This window comes from Tiliqua scincoides, chromosome 1, assembly GCF_035046505.1.
Source record: "Tiliqua scincoides isolate rTilSci1 chromosome 1, rTilSci1.hap2, whole genome shotgun sequence".
Taxonomy (NCBI): domain Eukaryota; kingdom Metazoa; phylum Chordata; class Lepidosauria; order Squamata; family Scincidae; genus Tiliqua; species Tiliqua scincoides.
The window spans coordinates 131,831,501-131,852,130 of NC_089821.1; the positions used below are offsets into that span (position 1 = coordinate 131,831,501).

General features: G+C 43.3%; 1 protein-coding gene across 5 annotated transcripts in view; it reads left to right on the forward strand.

Moving 5' to 3' along the window:
• Positions 1-20,630, forward strand: part of AGAP1 (ArfGAP with GTPase domain, ankyrin repeat and PH domain 1) — a 389,814-nt gene that overhangs the window by 305,223 nt on the left and 63,961 nt on the right. For 3 of the 5 annotated variants that reach the window (XM_066637277.1, XM_066637243.1, XM_066637268.1), the window contains one exon: positions 5,843-5,920. The exons of the other annotated variants lie outside the window; for them this stretch is intronic. In XM_066637277.1, the coding sequence (XP_066493374.1) occupies positions 5,843-5,920 (78 nt within the window). The remainder of the gene's footprint in view (positions 1-5,842; positions 5,921-20,630) is intronic. 5 annotated transcript variants of the gene reach the window in all.

The window sequence follows — 20,630 nt, forward strand, 5'->3', positions numbered from 1 at the left end:
AGATTGACAGCCCAATCCTATGCATGTCTACTCAGAAGTAAGTTCATCTTTAGGGGGGAAGCACATAAAAAATATTTTAGTTCTCCAATAAAAAATGGTTTAAAAATAAATAAATAAAAGATTAACAAGTTGTGAGTTCCTGCACCTTTTTTTTTTTTTTTTTACAAAAAAAGCACTGGTTTTAATTAACCAATAAGATCTCTGGCTGCAGAATTTCTTATCTGACTTTCCTCAAAACATAATGCCATAATGTTATGCAATGTTATATTGTTCCTAACACAGCCTAGTGCATCTATATTGTCATTTCTGTATTCTGTATTTCCCTGCTTGTGGTCAGAATCATTTTTTTAATTGAAAAGTTAGCAAATTAATCTCCAGAATGTAAAATGATTCTTTTGAAAATAACTGGAAATTAAACTTTTAGTATGTAATCCGGTTTTTTTAGCATTGTGCATAGGTGTTGCAGTGTAATTCTGCAGTGGTTATAAAGTGTTAACCAGGTTTCGTTCAGTCATGAAACGTAACTTAGTAGTGAGTTCACATTTCAAATATGCACACAGAAAACCGCAGATTGCATTGAAAATGATAGAGATTATTCATGAGTTAATGACTGCTGTTGTTGCCTGGAAACATCCAACATGAAAATAAATACAATCTGCTAATTACCTTGTAAGCTTCTGAGATAGGCTGTTTGAGTTACCCCAGCAAAAATGACTATTTAAATAGCTATGTCACTCTCATAATTCAAAATTTTGGAGGCTGCCTTTGGCCTTTTCTGAAGACTTCTGATGGGAACACTTTGCGTTAGTCAAGTGAGCATAGCACTGCAGATAACTGGAATGTAATCAATGCTGCAAGATACAGAAGTATGTACTGGCCACTAAAACTTCATTTGTTCAGAAAGAGAAAAGGAATGACGCTTCACACATTGAAATTGATTATTTCATCAATAGGCTAACTGGAAACGAGACTGCAAGTTCACTTCTTTTTACCAATATTCATATGTGATTGAAGCATGAAAAATGTTACAACATGGACCAAATTGGGAACAGGGTTTTATGTACTGGAGATTTTCTTCCTTGGCAGAGGGCTGCTATCCCTAGATGTTGCCTATTTATATGTAAATTCTCTGCAGAAAAAAGTTTTTATCTTGGGAAATTTACTTCTTATACTATTTAATTTCTATTGTGACTTGCTGAATCTTTCCTAAGCATAAAATGTTGAATTTTGAAGTGTTAAAATATTAATTTAAATTTATTGGCAAGTCTAACTGCCATTCAGCTTTCCCAATAACACCATGGAGTTTGTTCAGTTAGCTTGATTTTTTTTAAAGAAAAAAGTAAAGTAATATTAGAGGAGCAACTACAACCTTCAGGTGTACAGTTTAATTTTTTTTCTTAATATTTTTTTCTTTATATCCTGTGGTATATAGTATAGCTGTTTGTTTTCTAGTTAATTGCTATTTTATTGATTCAGGGCAGATTGCAAGTCATCATGGTGATAAATAAATGTTTAAAGGGGAAGTGCTGTTCCAGTCAACTTCCTGCAAATCATAACACAGGGCTTCTCTTATTTAGTCATTCTGCTGATCCTGTGATAAAACCTGTGCTGATCCTGTGATAAAACCTGTGCTGATCCTGTACTGATCCTGTGATAAAAACTCATATGTTTTATATAAGATTTTCAGATTAATATTAAAATGTTCCTAATGTTCCATTAACAGCTTTTGGATGAGCCAAACGTTCTAGTTATAGCAGTCAAAACAGCACTATTGTAACTGATTTGCATGATTACCTTTGAAATCAATACTAACAGTATATAGGTATAGGTCAGCAGTTTTCAAACTCTCTCGGAGAGTTACACCTCTGTAAGTCCTGGCGGGGGTGGGGGGAGGCAGTGGGGGTGGGAGGAAGGCAGCAGTGTGATCCTCAGGATCGCACTGCTCAGGGGACTGCAGGGGCTTGGCTGTACTTACCATAGCCTCCTGCAGCCTTCTGGGCATGGAGAGAGCCCTGTGCAACCTTCTGCAGAGCTCCCGCATGTTTCAAAAGTGAAAGTTTAATAATCGCGCTCTGCTTCTGGTTCAGTTGAGGCAGGGTGCGATCGCTCCACTTTCATTTTGGAAGCTTCGGGGAGCCCTGCAGAAGGTTGCACAGGGTTCCCAGCACCCCCCGGGAGGCTGCAGGAGGCTCTGGTAAGTACAGCCAAGCCCCTGCAGCCCCCTGAGCAGCGCGATCCTGGGGATTGTGCTGCAGCCTCCTCGCTGCCCCCACCCCTTAAGAGGGCGGGGCCAGGGCCCACAGGCTGGGGCGTCGCAACGCCCCAGTTTGAAAAGCCCTGGTACAGGTGATGTGATATCTAGTTCTGGGTGTGCTACCTTTCCATGTAATGGTGCAGAAGTAAAATTTTCTGAGAATCTCAGCCTTCAATTTAGCCAAAGTGGAACAGTTTTCTCTTCTTCCATTACAGATTGAAGGAATGTTCTATGCTCAATCTGTGATAGCTGATAGGTTATTGAATATTTGGACTTCATAGTTTAGAACTGTCGCAAATGGCCCCCGGGCCGGGGTTTGGGCACCCCCTGGTCTAGACCAACACAGCAGTAAATGCACCAGCGGAAGAGGAGATCAGAATTTTGCTTTTAGATTGCTTAAGCCATTCCTCTGAAGAAACTGCTTCCATTGCTCCTGAGGAAGCACTTCTATATTCAAAATGCATGTGGCCTTCATAAACAGATCCCTGAGCAACTTTGAAATTTCCAGTTCTTTTCTCTTGTACCATGGTTTCTTGTCAAACGCAATTTCACAGATTCTTCTAGAACTTTAAAGTCCCCTGGAAAATCTGATGTGAAACCCTTGGAGATATGACCAGTACTGCTATAACTGATATATGTATGTTATAGTGTGACTTCTGAAGGCAACTGTTAGTGTTCATTTGGAGTAACAAGTTTCTTCACATTCTCAACCACCATACAACTAAAAATATTTGTTCTCTATTTACTGAGTATTGACAAAAATGTACGCCAGATTTTTTTCTAGGATGAAGGAATCATGTATTCAATACTATAGCTAGGGGTTACGAGAGAAAAATTGGCAGAGTGACTGTCTCAACACATGAGAGCTCCTTTCCTCACCACACTCTTCCTTTCATGGATTTCATTTATTCTGGTGGAATTTAAATGACTGTTTTCTAGTCACAGCTATGTTTTCCAGTTTACCTTAGGTTTTAGTATATGAAGAGGGGGAAATCAGTTTGTTTTTTTAAAACATAGTTGCCCAGATACTTTCTCCACATTATTTATTGCATGCACAAATTCCCCCTGCTCTAGTTGTGTATTCTTCAAAAATCCATATTAATTCTAAGTAATTCTGTCCATTTTAGTACAATAAATGTGTGATCTTTGCTTAAAATTCTGAGATCTGTTTGAGGGAACAGTTACGTTTTAGAGAGATTCAAACACTCAAACCACAATATATTGTCCCTGTGTGCATGTCCATCTTCTGAAGGCTCTGGAGAAGTCTTGTCACCAGGAGAGGTAAGGCAAGAAGGAAATCAGGGACAGTTCCTTTTCTATGACAGAACCCAGCCTAGGAAACTCCTGCATGAGGCCTCTTGGGAGACTGCTGAGACAGTCCATTTGTGTAAATCATGTAGCCTGACATGATCACTTTGGGAGTCTCTGCTATTTGTTTTTTGATTCTATTAGAGGGTAACTGTCCCATCCCTGTCCCCCCGTTGAGGTTTATAACTTCATATTTATTGTTGTAATATTTATCCTGTTCACCACCCTGAATTGCCTGTGTAACTCTCTTTAAAAAAAAAAGTGTTCCTGGGTAATTGCTAATGTTTGCTCAGCTACCAGGACTACTGCAGTTTTGAAGTTTCATCTAGAACAGGGGTCAAACTTAAGGCCCAGGGGTCAGATGCGGCCCACAGTAGCTTTTTATCTGGCTCTCGGGCTCTCAGCAACTGAGCAGTGCTTAGGTGTTACTGCTATAAGGACAGCCCACATGAAAATTGGGCTCTCCCATAACTTGAAATATGATCAAGTTTTGTGTATTTTCTCTTCTGTCATTTGCAGCTAATGAGTGAAAAAGGTGTTTATTTTTGGTTATGGCTTGATTAATGACATTTCCTGCCTAATGACATCACTTCTGGCCCTCAGCAGGCACCATGAATGCTGTTCGGCCCTTGGTATGAAACGTGTTTGACACCCCTGATCTAGAATGTAGTTGTGTACCTTGGCCACCTAATGAATAGGGCCTGTGACATCACTGATGAGTCATAAGCCTTTCACACATGTTTCTAGGTCATGTTTTGATTTAATAGCAATACTGAACCTGCAAAGAAGAAACTCTCACAGAAGTTTAAAATTCAAGACAAAGTGTGGAGGCAGTCCTTGCCAGTTTCATTCCTGGCAGTAAATCTTCAGACTGGGTGATCAAACATTAGCAGGTTCTGAGACTTCTCCACACTTCATTTGAAGACTAGTCAATTTCAGATGCCATTTACCCTGCTAACTGGCCAAAGAGGCACTTTTTCAGTTGATGCTCCTCTTATATTTAGCAGAGGGAGAATAACTCTCCCTCTTCATCCAAGCATCTTCATCTTTTCCAGTGGCTGTTCGTTGGTGGCGTTCTGCATTTTTTTAGATTGCAAGTGTGAACTTTTTTGTTGAAAAGCAGTATATAAATTGTTACTGTGAGAGTATTTAAGCTTTTTTTCAATCACATGCACAGGACCTCTTGTCAATCAGCCATTTATAAATGTGGAGGGAACAGCACCACATCTATTTCCCTTCTGCCATTGCAAGGCTAGCTTTCTCCTCCAATATATGTGGGCTGAATATTGTGCTTATGCATATGCTTTGTGATTAGGATATGCAGAACTGTCCTACAACAACTAAAATATGGCAGATCCTTTGAAATGATCATTGGAAGAACAGTGTGATGTAGTGACTAGAGTGCTTGATTTGGACTGGAGGGACCTGGGTTCAAATCACCACTCAGATAAAAAAAAATTATACGGTGACACTAGTTGTGAGCATAAAAGGGGATGGATATACATTTGCCTGAGCTCCTTAGAAGAAAAGCAGGATAAACCAGTAATAATAATAATAATAATAATAATAATAATAATAATAATAATAGCCCAGTGGTGCTAAAGAGAATCCTCTGGAAACAAAAGTGGGAGATGAGGCATCCACAATGACATTTTAAACATTTTGTCTTTCAAACAACAATTTATACATTATGTGCATGAGAGAGAGAGTGGAATTTGCATCAGACAATATCTACTTTAGTTAAAACCATCATTAAGCAAATTTATATGTAGACAAAATGAGTCTGAGGCCAATTCTTTATCTGAATGCATTACTCTGTCACCTGGAATTAAAGCTTTTATGGTTCCAAATATCTGGTGGTTTACACAATTCAGCTGATGATTTTGGAAAAGTGTGGTTCCTAGCATGGTATTAACTACTATGAATTAATAACTGTAACTTTTGTTGTCTCTGATTTGTGTGTTTTCTATTCAAAGGGAATAGGAAATGCTGTTTCTGTTCCCTTGTCTTTATATTACCTGATAATCTAGTTTACTCAAGCTCTGCTCCAAAGTTCTGAAAGTGGTTAACTTTTGATAAGAATTCTTCCAGTTTGAAAAAGCAAGTTGTTTTTAAGTTTTATGTTGTACAATGTGTGCATAGCTGTTTCCCAAGAAATGGGCTTTTGCTTGTATTTTACTTCATATGCTACTTCAATCTTTTTTTCTCCCATTTTTTTCATTCTTTTCTGTTCTTTTTTTTACTCTTTTTTTCTCTCCCCTATCTGCTCTCTGGATGCAGCCAAACGCAAAGCATGGAAACTAAATCGTGTTGGTAGCCTGCGAAATATATACAGCACCAGCAGTACCAACACTGAAGGTAACTAAATTAAAACACCATGTTGTAGAGTAATTGCTCCTTCTCCTAGCTGTACCTTCATTGCCTCTCCGTTTTCCCTAAGTGCAGGAATAGAAATAAAATTTGCCCAAAGCATGCGTGCTTTCATGTTGTGTTTTCAGCCTCATTCCTTTGGTCTTTTCATCTTTCTTTGTTTTATTTTGCCATTCATGTTCCTTTCAGTTTACTTAAATTTTGACCTTTCCCTCTAGTCGTGGAGTAGTGATGTTTAAATTACTCCAAGAACCCATTTTCTTCATTTTTTTTATTTTCCCTTTTATACATGTGGGCACTCAGTGTAATATTTCCCAAGTTATTACAGTTTTTTAAAGTGTTGGTATCAGGTGTAATGATCTGTAGCCAAATACAATAGTGTGCCGTGACATTTAAGTAACAGTCTTAATTTGTTTTGTGAAAGCATTCTCCATAATGCTTTCTGCAGCTCTAATCCAAAAGCGAGACAGAGCCAAACCATTTGCATGTGCTACTCTTGCTTGTAAATTCTGTATATTGTTGTATTTCTAAAGGTCGCCTAGTGCCAAAGTTCACAAATTGACTTACATTGCTGCTTTCGGTGAAGACAGCCATCATGGCTTTTGTATAATAGCAGATTGAATTTCTTTCCTTCACCTTCATTTGAACAATGCAATTATAAACTGCCTTCTTTTTTATATTTTTTTACAAATGTCAAAGGTCAAAATTACTTGGAAACCAAGAAAGGAGCGAAAAATCTTCAGTCACCATCTCAGAATATATATAAATGATGATGGCATACAAGATGCTGAATGCAAAATAGGACACAATTCAGTAATCTGCCTGTAATGGGGGGATTTTTTTTCACTTAAGTGCAAACGAAATGGGTCAAGTAATCACAAGCACATGGCCTTACACTAATTGACTTATTTTGGAATGATTATAACTATAATATTTTTCTTAATGTCACAGTTTTCTGGGCTGTTGGTTTTAGTGATTGAGAAGAGACAGCATTAAATCTCTTGTAAATTTTAAATTGCGTGCTGTTTCTGTAAACAAGTCCCTCTGTTCACATCCTGGTCATTAACCTTTGGTGATTTATATCCCGGCCCCCTTTTTGCACAATTATTACTGTATCTCAGGCAGTTTCCTTCCTCATACCACCAGATAAAATGTGTCTGTGACACAAAAGTGCTTTTTTACAGCCACTTGTTAAGGAGCAATTTTTTTACTATAATCTTGGTTTATTTCCCATTGTAAAGTTTAAACTGTCACCTTTAAAATAACAAAGCTATAACCTCTGTGTCCATTTTTTCTTATCTTTCAGCAGGCTTTTAGAGAGAAATTGGGAATAAATTAAGCATAAATATTGTTGCTAAAGCTTAATAAATGAGGATGCTTTGCAGTTAAAAAGAAACTACAGGTGCTTTTTATCATGCTTTAGTGAACATTTTCCTGTTTAGTGCCTTTGGTTTGTTGCCATCTATAGTTTTTCATTTGTAAAATCTTAACAATAATGTTTTTTTTTAATTCCTAGTAATCAAAATTTCAAAAATTAAAGATTGTTTCCCTGCCACTGCAAGATGACCATATTCATCTTATCAGTGCTGTAGTCCTTGTACAATGCTAGTATATTCAAACCAATGAACATGAAACTTGCAGTATTGTACTTAATCATGCATATTGCTTGCAATATAGAAAACTTTTATGCAAATCCTTTTGTGCAAAAAAATGTACCATACAAGTAACTAAATTCCACTATCATCTTAGACTTGGAAAAATTGTGTTGTCTTCAGCTGAGAGTTCTACTGATATACAGGTCAAAACCTTTCCATAGATAATCAGCAATCCTGTAATAAACATATCTAAACTTAATATGTGTAATAAGAGATAACCTGCTACAATTACAAAGCCATCCATTTTCCCTTACCTTTACTGAACTTTGGTCTTCTGACACCGTTTTTTGACTGCTGCAGACAGTATTGAGAATGTCTGAACTGAGTATTGAGATAATTTTGACTGAAGGGAAATGATAGCCTCCTCCTTTGCCACTATTTTTTTTACTAAGGGTGGTCATAAGCAGATTTGGCTTCTGCAGTTGAGCCTCCAGGTTAGGAGATGGTCTCATGCTCGCCTGGGCAACCTCTGGTTTCTCAATGGGAGAGATGTCTAGCAGCAACAAAGAGGAACGCAAGAGTAGTCATTTCTTTGCTTTGCTGCCTTCAGTCACCTCTCCCATTGGAAAATGAGAAAGTGCCCTCTGTGATGATTCAGGGGGCCCCAGGGCAATCTCCAGTTTCTTAATGGGAAGAATGCTTGAAGGAATGATGCTCTCGTGCGCTTTTTGACCTTGCCAAACTTCTCACTCAAGCTGACAGAGCCAAAAGGAGCAAGGGGGAAACACCTTGATGGGGAAGAGTAAGAGGGGACTCACAAAAACACTGGTCATGAAACTTTCTCCTTTGCTTCTAACTGAGCTTCCTGCACACGAGGCTTGGTCAAAGGAGGGTTACAGTGTTGGTGCCTTTGTTATCAGCTAAAAGAACACTTGACAGGGAGGATTCCTGTAAGGCCCTCAGCAAATGGTATAGTGCAGTGGTTCTCACACATTTAGCACTGGGATCCACTTTTTAGAATGAGAAACTGTCAGGACCCACCAGAAGTGATGCCATGACTGGAAGTGAAATTATCAGGCAGGAAAATTTTTAACAATCCTAGGTTGCAATCCTACTCACAGTTACCCAGGAGTTGTCCCATTTACTATCATTGTTAAAAGCATATACATAGTAGCTTGTTAAAAGTACAGGTCTGTAACGTTTCCCCAAGTGCGGTCACATACCATGGTAGCATCAAGTCTTAATATATTAAAAACAAAATATTGAAATGAATGGGGACCCACCTGCAATTGGCACATGACCCATCTAGTGGGTCCCAAGCCACAGTTTGAGAAACACTGGTATAGTGGGACATCTTGGAAACTGGTCTGGACAGTAATAGGCAAATCTGGGGGGGGGGGGGATCTCCCTTTCCCACAAATAGAAGTCAAACAGGAGAAATATGATGGGAAGAGCTGCTGAGGCATTTCTCCCATCAAAAAGGAGTTGCTGCTGCTTTCATTAGTTGGAAGAAAGTGACTTAAAAAGAAAAAATCTAGCAACTTATAAGATTTTCCAGAAGGTGAGTCTGAAAAACAGGCAATTGGTCTGTTTTCCCTCCTGAGGCCAAGCAAAAGTCATGGAAGGCCTTGTAATCACTCAATCTAGGTAAGCAAAAATACTTGCGCTCAACTTCACACTTTGCTTGAATGACATCCCCAAGTTGGTTTTCAGAGTTTTTGTTATCATCCCCGCTACCACCCTCCAATCATTCATAACTTTTTAAGAAACTGAGGACAAGCTGTATCTCTTTCCTGAAATTGTGAATTGCACATACAATTTGGGCAGAGTAAATCTGATCAACTAAACTTGGCTCCTTCCCATGTGTACTGTTGCAGTTATCCGAATGGGAAAGTTGACATCCTTCATTAACTTTTTTCATGAATGAACTTAGAATCGTTCATGTATCGTGGTATAGAATGTCTCTACTTGGGTACATATAGTTATGTAAATGACAGTATCTGGTTTCATTTTCAAAGATTAATTGTCTGTATAGAACTGTATGCAGATTGTTTTGGCACTGAATGAAACGTATGAATAACTGTGCCAAGTATAAACTAATAGTGATTGTACTTTGGCACACAGATGTACCCAGATACAGTTTAACCTGTGAACAGCACTACTAACATATTTTGACAATGCTCCTAGTTATTCTCCCAGATAAGTTACTTGTTAGTGGGATGAGCACAGCAGACCATTTCTGGTTGTCAACTATACAGCACAGGTAGTGGTCATGAGAGCAACTGCTATGACCAGGCAAATACCATGACCAGGGCACATTCTTCCTAGTCTTAAATGTCTGGATCCTTCTGCATCCAGAACAACCATAGGCCTATAGTACATTTTGTTAGAAATTAAGGGACACTCACAACCTGAGTGGCATAGCTACAGTGGGCACAGCATTAAGTTCTGCAAGGTGCCTCAGTGTGCCCTGTAAGTTGCCCCTCTGCCTTGGTCTCATACTGTAGGAAAAACAATAAAGTTCAGATAGTCTTGTCTGCTTGTAGGTTGCATCTACAGTAATACTCAGCTATTTTGTAGGAATCCTAGTATTCTGTGTAAATAGGCTGGTTCTGGTCCTCTCTGATTCGACACAGGGCCTAAAGTTTCAGGAATCAAAATAAGTCACAATTTCATAGCAGTGAAAGGTCCTAGCAGCAGGATGATGCAATAGGTGGTCCAGAATAGACAGTGAGTACAGGCATGTGTTGCTTAACGACCTTCCGCTTAACAATGAACTGCATATAAGATGGTGGTTCAAAGCACAACAAAGAGACTCTTAATGAGGCAATCCAGTCTTCTATAGCCTGTAGCAGTGTGTCTGTTTACACAACAAAGAGGCTCTTAATGCAGAGAAGAGGTAATTGGTCTCCAGTAGCTTGTGCAGCCAGCAAGTACCTGGCAGGGAGTATCTATTTACAAAACAAAGGCACTAGATTGGGCTGAATGTTCATTTAATGACCTAATCGCATAACAATGGGGATCGGCAAACAACAGGGATTAAGTTACAGGAACCTGTATAGAGGAGCAACAGGGACTGAGGAGGCACAGGAGTGATGGGAGGGAGGAATCCTAGAGAAGTACATTCTAGGGCAGGGGTGTCCAGGCTTTTTGGCAGGAGGGTCACATCATCACACTGTGTCAAGGGCCAGGAAAAAAAGAATTGATTTACATTTCAAATTTGAATAAGTTTACATAAATGAATATTTTAGAGATGGAATTTATATGAATGAATGAAGGTCTTGTAATAGCTCAAGGCCTATAAAAGGCCTTGCACAAAGCAATGCTGCCCTTTCCTTCGCTGCTGCATCACACACACGAAACAGCAAGCAGTGGAGGGAGCCCTTATCCCACAGCTCACGCAAGAGGTTGAACAGTCACCCACACGCTGAGAGCAGTTGCGTTGGGCCAGCAAACCCAGTAAGTCTCCAGAGGCGCCTGGAGGCGCCCCGCGGGCCACATTGGGAGTCCCCGAGGGCCGCAAGTGGCCCCTGGGCTGGGGTTTGGGCGCTCCTGTTCTAGGGAAATAACTCCAGCAGCAAGATCCTAAGGATGAAGGGTATTGTGGAGAAGGGAACTGGAGAGTTATGGGTATGGAGGTCCAGGGAGAAACTTAAAAGCCAGATTGCTGCTGAAATTCACATATTAAGTCCTAATAATGAACCAGGTCTTTGGCCATTATCCCTAATCTTGGATAATTTCCTGTCTGCTAATTAACATCTTGATCTGTAATATCCTTTTATTCTTTAGAAAACATTAAAGCACAAATCATTTGTGCACTCTGTGATCTATTTTGCCCTTTTGCAAAAATTGCTTGTTACAGCCACCCTGTTTCCTTTCTTTTCTTCTCATTTTCAGAACACACAGAGGTTGCTTCATGCCATTGTTTCTTCCATTAGTTGGGAATCTTGACAAATTTAGACTAATGAAAGTTTATGTGTGTTTCAAAGGACAAGGTATGTCCTTTCCTGACTTTGGAGGAATGTATTGGGTTTTTTGTAGGGATTTCTCTTTTTACTGAAAATAAAATGGTGGTGTTTATTTTTGAGTAATAAAAACAAACTCATGACCAGGAATAATAATTATTGAATTTGTACATTTTTACAATGTAAAAAATTTCACTTATTTTCCTGATTTGAATTTTTTTCACTTAATAATAACAACAACAACAACTCTGTATTTATATACCACCTTTCTGGTCATCGGATTACTCCTCTGACTTTATTCAAGGCGGTTTACATAGGCAGGCGTTTCTGAATCCCTCAAGGGGATTTTTACAATTATAGAGGCTCTTTCTTTCAAGAACCAACAACATTTCAGAATGGATCTTCCTGGTTTGGTCTCACTTCTGGCCTCCAGTTCTCCCACACAGGCTGACAAGCAGCTCCGTCTCTCACATGAAGGGCAGCCAAGACGCTTCTTGCTCACACCAAGAGCAGGTGGAATCACTCAGCTTGGTTTGTCAGATGCTTCAAGGTCACACCAATCTCAGCCGTTCAGGGAGCTGCCGGTGTCCTCAAACTGGCGACCTTCTGATGTTATCTTCGGGCTAACAGAGGCTCTACCCTCTAGACCAGACCTCCTGCTCATTTTTGTGTATCCAGATCCCCTAAAAGAGGTAGTTTGCTTCAGATCCTTCTGCTTCAGACCCTTCAAGTGCAGAGAACTTCCAGCACATTAACCCTCTGTATGCTAGATTTGCAGAAAATAACTGAGGACTAATTGGCCTACTAACCTTTTAGGGGGGAGAAAAGGAAAATAAAGAATGACAACAACCTGGACCTGTGTTATGAGTAGGATTCCTTGTGAAATCAGTTTGATGGTCAGGCTGCACATCCCTGAGGATACAAAATTAGCCATGTGGGACATTGCCTGCATAGAAACTGGGCACAATTAGAGTAATAGTCACTGTTGTTCATGCAGTTTGGGGTAATTGAGCAAGTTGATTTTGACAGGTTGATGGTGCTAAAATACTATTATAGTGGACCTTTCCATGCATAACAGTTAAATGTGGAAAACTGTTTAATAAAATTTTGCGATTGGGCTCTTAGGGATTTAAATGGCACAAGCCGTAATATAACTGGGTTTAAAAGTTAACCATTTAGTTGTTTATACCTGAATTTGAGTGCATATGTCTAAGTCTCTGCCCACTAATCTTGTTGTGCAGATAGTTCCTTCAATATGCTGCTTATGTGCTCACCTCTGGTGTGTAACTGTTGCCCCCCACCAGTGCATAGGCAAGTGGCAAACTAATTACCATCTTACGCTAATACACTACCAGAGAAGCTTTCCTCTCCTTCCGTCCCTTTAAAGCTGGCAACATAAAAACGTTCTGTGGTTCCTTTTTGCTTCAAGAGGTTATTTGCTTAAATGAATTTATTTTATTTATTTAAACCATATTTTTCCTGCCATTCCAGTTAAAAACCTCTGAGGTGGATTATAAACTCAGGCAGTTCGTGTGGGCGAAGGTGGACCTTGAGGTATTCTGGTCCTAGATCTTGTCAGGCTTTGAAAGTGAAGGCCAACACCTTGAATTAGGCTGGAAATGAACTGGTATCCTGATCGCCCAATTACAGGGTTTGTTTAGCCTGGCCTGGAACACAAGAGTCTCCTCCCTGTGGGGATAATGGAGGTGGGCTGGTACTGAGCTGAGGCCTTTTAAGGGACAACACCCAGCCCTCCTCCTCCTTCGCACGTGAGTGCTGTGTGGACACCCACCCGCCTGCCCTTAAGGCAGTCTGAGTTTCACTGGTTGCCGTTCGGGGCCGGGTAGGAATTTTTTGCTGCCTGCCGCAATTGGCCAAGGGCAGGCAGTTTTTTCACCTACCCCAGACTGTCAGGAGCAAGGGACTTCTCCCCTTTTAACTGCCATTGGTCACTATAGGTGGGCAGGTGGTGTGGGTTAGGAGGCATGAAATGGACTTTGGCGTGCACCTTCAGGCGGCATAGGCAGGGCAGAACCCAATTGCAGTCCTCAGGGGCTTGGCGGCACGAGGACATAGCTGGTCCTGGCTGGGACCGCGGGGTCCGCCTCAGAGGCTCAGCGGCTCGAGCCCTTAAGGGACAGACCTGGATGAGCTACGCCGCCTGAGAATAGGGCATGGCTTGGAGTCAGGTGCATGCCAGCCTGGGGGCAGATGTGTTCTGGTACCGCTCAGTGGTCCCGCCCCTGCACCACGGGGGCCTTTGCTCCCTCCGGCTGCAGGTCTCAGGCTCCCCTTCAGTTGTAAATGCTAATAAAGTGGGCCTTTCTCCCATATCTGTTGTCTCGAGTGTTCATTGGACAGTGCGCAAACCAGTGCAACTGCTGCAAAATATATTCTCGCTGGACACCCACCAGAATTCAAGCATTTTGAACCCACTGAAGTATCTGACCATCTTCAAGAGTAGCTTTGTGTAAAGTCATGTTACCATCGTCCATTCTGGGTGTGAGCAATGCATGTTTAACTGAGGCATAATGCATGTTTGACTAACTTCTCTGGGTCAAGCCATGTACCAGACGAATCTGGCAGAAAGCACCCCTGTGACCATAAGCCTTTAATGTCAAGTTCAGGAGTATTCACAGTTAACACACTGGATCCTCCAATCCCATCCAGAACCAGTTCTACGTCACTTCAGGTTGCCCAACCCAGACGTCTCGTACTGATTCAGTTTTAACTTACTTGCCTCATTCAACCCAGGCTGCCTCCTAGCATCATTTCAGGGATTCATTTGTTTAGCTTTGGGCTCTTGAAATGAGTTGGGCTCTTGAAATGGTCCTGGATATTACTTGACAGGGCTTCTTCTACTGTGTTCTTGTCCACATTTGCTTCCTTGACTTACATTGCATTTGATCTCTTTATATTCAGATCACTTGGGAAGGGTCATGGCTTAGTTGTGAAGCATGTTCTTTGCATGCAGAAGGTTGGGTCATATCTTTAGTTAGGGTTGAGAAAAATTCTTGTCAGAAACCTTGGAGAGCTGTTGCCAGTCTGTGCAGAATTAGATGGATTAGTGGATTCGTAACCCCTGGGGGCTGGGGGCTAAGAATAGGCCCTCAGTTTGGCTGTACTTGTCGTAAGAGGCGACTGAACAGCCACCGGGTAGATGGGACTCGTCAGCCTAGGAAGGCAGCTCATCTAAGAGAAGGAAACTCTGACCTCAAACCTCCACTGCCTTGTGGCTACATCCAGTTCTGGAAAAGGCTTCAGGAGTCAACCTCGAGGCAAAATCAGGAGCCGGAGTCCCTTAGGCAGTTCATGGCTGAACACAGTCACGTTCTGGCAACTCCTGCGACGCCGCTGGAACCAACCGTATTGGCTTCTGCCTTTCCATTGGACCATTCCAGCGACGTGGAGAGGGGGGATTTGCTGCATGGGTAACAGCCTATCCTCCATACCTTCTTTACCCAGGCTTCGCGCACTGGAGAGGACACTCCAACTTCGCCATACGGCGTCGGCACAACACGGGAAGCAGCAGTTTACCGGTTATAAGTCTTTGCTCGATTGGCGTAGAGCATGACGCCAGGGGCTGCTTCCGACGGTGGGAGAGATCATTGCATCTCATTGGGCAGCTACCGCCCGCCTTAAGCTGGGCAGTCCCCAGCCAGTAAGGTGTTGCCTCGCCACGGTCCGTTAACCTCATGGGGTGCGTGGGGTTTAGGGTGAAAACCGACAAGCGGATCGACAACTCTGCACCATGCAATAGAAAACAGAAAACTCCTGCCCTAAAGCTGGGCACCTGGAACGTTAGGACAATGACACCTGGCTTCTCTGATGACCTGCAAGAAATAGACGACGCACGCAAAACAGCTGTCATCGACATGGAGCTGAGCAGACTGCAGATGGACATCGTCGCCCTTCAAGAGACTAGGCTGCCAGATTCCGGATCTGTCAAGGAGAGAAATTTCTCATTTTTCTGGCAGGGAAAACCACCAAACGAAACCAGGGAACATGGCGTTGGCTTTGCGGTCAGAAATACCCTGCTGAAATCCATCATCCCACCTACTGTGGGAAGTGAAAGAATTTTGTCCCTGCAGCTCCAGTCATCAGCAGGACCTATCACTCTCATCAGTGCTTATGCACCGACTCTGTCGTCTCCAGCAGAAGCCAAAGACAAATTCTATGATGACCTGGCCACCACTGTCAAGAAAATCCCTGTAAAAGAGCCATTGTTCATCCTCGGCGATTTCAATGCTAGAGTTGGTGCTGATAACAGTTCATGGCCCACTTGCTTAGGTCAGTTCGGCACTGGGAGGATGAACGAAAATGGCCAACGCCTGCTAGAGTTTTGCTGTCATCACGGTCTCTGTGTCAGCAACACATTCTTCAACACAAAGCCCCAACATAGAGTCTCTTGGAGACATCCAAGATCAAAGCACTGGCACCAGCTCGACCTGATCCTCACCAGACGCTCCAGCCTTCCCAGCATCAAGATCACACGCAGTTATCATGGTGCTGCCTGCGACACTGACCACTCCCTGGTGTGCAGCAGAGTGAAACTGCAAACAAAGCGACTGTATCACACGAAAAAGGAAGGAAGACCTCGCATTGATACCAGCAAGACCCGGGATCAGAGAAAAGTGGAGGAATTTGCACAAGCGCTTGAGGAATCTCTTCCAGGCCCGGCCGACGCAAACGCATCCAACAGATGGGAACATTTCAAGAATACCGTTTACAACACCGCCTTGTCCATATTCGGCAAGAAGACCAACAAGGCGGCAGACTGGTTTGAAGCCCACTCTGAGGAGTTGACACCAGTCATTGAGGAAAAGAGGAGAGCTCAAGCAGCATACAAGGCCTGTCCCAGTGAGCGCAACCTGCAGGTCCTCCGAACTGCTCGCAGCAAAGTCCAACAGACTGCCAGGAGATGTGCTAACGACTACTGGCTCCAGCTCTGTTCCGAGATACAGATAGCAGCTGACACGGGCAACATCAAGGGGATGTATGATGGTATCAAGCAGGCCCTAGGTCCAACACAGAAGAAAATTGCCCCTCTGAAGTCTGCCACAGGCGAGGTCATCCAGGATCGGGCGCAGCAGATGGAACGCTGGGTGCAGCACTACTCTGAGCTATATTCCAGAGAAAATGTAGTCACCGAAGAAGCACTGAACAACATTGAGTGCCTGCCTGTGCTGGAAGAGCTTGACAGTGAACCAACCCTAGAAGAACTTCACGTGGCCCTGGACTCCCTTGCCTTTGGCAAGGCACCTGGAAAAGACAGCATCCCTGCTGAAGTCCTAAAATGCTGCAAAGAGATCATAGTCACTGAGCTGCATGAAATCCTCTGTCTCTGCTGGAGAGAAGGTGGAGTACCTCAAGACATGAGGGATGCAAACATCATCACGCTGTACAAGAACAAAGGTGACAGGGGTGACTGCAACAACTACCGCGGCATCTCTCTCCTTAGCGTTGTAGGAAAGCTGTTTGCCCGAGTTGTACTAAAGAGGCTCCAGGTACTTGCAGAGAGCGTCTATCCAGAATCGCAGTGTGGATTCCGAGCCAACAGGTCCACCACTGATATGGTATTCTCCCTTAGACAACTGCAGGAGAAATGCAGGGAACAACGACAGCCACTCTTTATAGCCTTCATAGATCTCACAAAGGCTTTCGACCTGGTCAGCAGAGACGGCCTCTTCAAGATTCTACCCAAGATTGGATGTCCACCCAGGCTCCTCAGCATCATCAGATCTTTCCACAAGGACATGAAGGGCACTGTTGTCTTCGATGGCTCCACATCAGACCCTTTTGACATCCGAAGCGGAGTGAAGCAGGGCTGTGTTCTTGCACCAACCTTGTTTGGGATTTTCTTCGCTGTCCTGCTGAAGCAGGCCTTTGGAACTGCAACAGAAGGCATCTATCTCCGGACCAGATCAGACGGAAAGCTCTTCAACCTCTCCAGACTGAGAGCAAAATCCAAAGTCCAGCTGAAATGTCTGCGTGACTTCCTCTTTGCCGACGATGCAGCTGTCACTACCCACTCTGCCAAAGATCTCCAGCAGCTCATGGATCGTTTTAGCAAGGCCTGCCAAGATTTTGGTCTGACAATCAGCCTGAAGAAAACACAGGTCATGGTTCAGGATGTGGACTCACCTCCCTGCATTACAATCTCTGAGCATGAACTGGAGGTTGTCCATGACTTTGTGTACCTTGACTCAACGATCTCCGACACACATTCTCTCGATACCGAGCTAAACAAGCGCATCGGTAAAGCAGCTACCACGTTTTCCAGACTCACAAAGAGAGTCTGGTCCAACAAGAAGCTGACGGAACATACCAAGATCCAGGTCTACAGAGCTTGCGTCCTGAGTACACTTCTGTACTGCAGCGAGTCATGGACTCTTCGCTCACAACAGGAGAGGAAACTGAGCGCTTTCCACATGCGCTGCCTCCGACGCATCCTCGGCATCACCTGGCAGGACAAAGTTCCAAACAACACAGTCCTGGAACGTGCTGGAATCCCTAGCATGTATTCACTGCTGAAACAGAGACGCCTGCGTTGGCTTGGTCATGTCGTGAGAATGGATGATGGCCGGATCCCAAAGGATCTCCTCTATGGAGAACTCGTGCAAGGAAAGCGCCCTACAGGTAGACCACAGCTGCGATACAAGGACATCTGCAAGAGGGATCTGAAGGCCTTAGGGATGGACCTCAACAAGTGGGAAACCCTGGCCTCTGAGCGGCCCGCTTGGAGGCAGGCTGTGCAGCATGGCCTTTCCCAGTTTGAAGAGACACTTTGCCAACAGTCTGAGGCTAAGAGGCAAAGAAGGAAGGCCCATAGCCAGGGAGACAGACCAGGGACAGACTGCACTTGCTCCCAGTGTGGAAGGGATTGTCACTCCCGGATTGGCCTTTTCAGCCACACTAGACGCTGTGCCAGAACCACCTTTCAGAGCGCGATACCATAGTCTTTCGAGACTGAAGGTTGCCAATACAAAAGTGGATTCGTTCAGTGTAAGGTGGCTTCCTGTGATCTTATGGCATGGCTTGACCCACACCACCAAAGACTTCTGCTTCTAATGTGCACTCCAGATGCACATAGGTTCTGTCTCCTGTGAGGAAGATGGGCAAGTTGGCATTTGCATGTTATAAGAACTCATGGAAAGCACATCCATAACCATAGTTCTTCCCGTAGCAGGTAACATGACCTCAGCAAAACAATTGATACTGGATATTTTGTTGTGGCCCAAAATTGTATTAGTTTTTTGTTAAGCATCTTAGATTTTTTTTTTAATAGAGTGACTACATGCTGAATAAGCTTCACAAAGAAGGAAGTCAGCGTCACAGTTTTGCACATCCAGAGGCTCTTGATTCTATGGCAGCCCAACATGGAGGCTCTTGATTCTACAGCAGCCCAAGGATTGCTGCAGAATCGAGACAAAAGTCCCCTTCCGCTGAGGAGTTGCATGCAACTGTCCTGTTGCGCGCAGGATGCCATGCAGCCATTTTGGCACTGCGGCAGTCCCAGCACAATGGACAGCTCAGGATTGGGCTGTGAGTCAACAACCTAGGTGCTGCATTCTATAGCAATTGTAGTTTCTGAGTAGTCATTATAAGGCTGCTCCATGTCCAAAACAATAATGTAATCCTATTCTGGATGGTATTGGGCCATGGGTAACTGTGATGAAACTACTTCTGTCAAACAGGCATCAACAACAACAACAACAGTATTTATATACCGCTTTTCAACAAAAAGTTCTCAAAGCGGTTTACAGAGAAAATCAAATATCAAATATCTAATGGCTCCCTGTCCCAAAAGGGCTCACAATCTAAAAAGATGCAACACCAGCAGACTGCCACTAGAACAGACAGTGCTGGGGTGAGGTGGGCCAGTTACTCTCCCCCTGCTAAATAAAAGTGGAGCACCCACTTGAAAGAGTGCCTCTTAACCAGTTAGCAGGGGTCACCAACCTAAGCTGATGAACGGTACCTCATGCCACAGGTGGCTCCTTTGACATCTACTATGAGAACTAAATTCAGTAGTTCCCCTGGCTCCCTGATATACCTAGGAGACTTGAGTTCTGTTCAGTGAAAGACAACACTTAGGGCCCAATCCTATCTTTGAGATACCCAAATGTATCTCTGTGGGCACTGGCACAATGAATGCCCCACTGATGTAGGAGTCCCCCCACAGAGGGACCTCACTACAGACACCAGCGCAAGGCCAGAAAAAGCCATAACAACGTAGCTCAGATATTACTTGAATGCTGGCACAACACATGCAGAAAGGCCAAAACATGGTGGAAATTGAGCGGTCATGTAAGAGGTATGAGGAGGAATTGGCATACACCATATCTTAATCCCCCTTAAGATAACAGACACACCCCAAACACCAGAAAAATAGTATGTCAATGACAGTGTGGGCATAGATACGTAGTAGTAAACCCATAAGGAACCATGAGGAAGGAAGAGACAGCAGAATAGTGCACCTCTTGCCACCATCCACTTTCCTACAGTGTAGTATAGGATAGACTACATTTGGCAGCCATTCGCAGCACATTGTTTATCCCTGTACTAAAGCCCCTCCCAGGAAGACTACATCCCAGATTAGATGTGCAGCATGGGGCTATAGTTCTCTGGACTTTCAGAGGGGAACTTTGGTGATGGGAATCATAGTGAAGGGGCACTTGGTGGACAAAGGGACAACTTTGTACAAACAACCTCTCACATAATGAATTGCAAGATATTTTGTGAACTCTTGTCTTCTCAGAATTCTTACTGCAGGTATTCTGCCCTGAGAGAACTCCCCACATAAAAACCCAATTCTTCCTCACCACTCCAACAAGGAAAACAAGCTCAATGCACTCTGCACAGGTAAGCAAGGCGGGGAGGGAATCCTGTGCTGCAGTTGCTGCACCTCCCTCTCATGCCTCTACCCGCCCCCCCCCCCACCATTCTGACCTTTAGGATTAACAAATTCGTTTCTGCTGTCAACTGTTGCCTAATCATTCCTTTCTTTTATAATATCTAAGAGCTGAGAATGACTGCTAATCAGAACTTGTTTTGTTTTTCAGGACTGTACCATTGCCACAGGAGGTTGAACTGTGGCGCTCTGCAGAGTTCCATTGCAGGCCCTCCTAGGAGAGG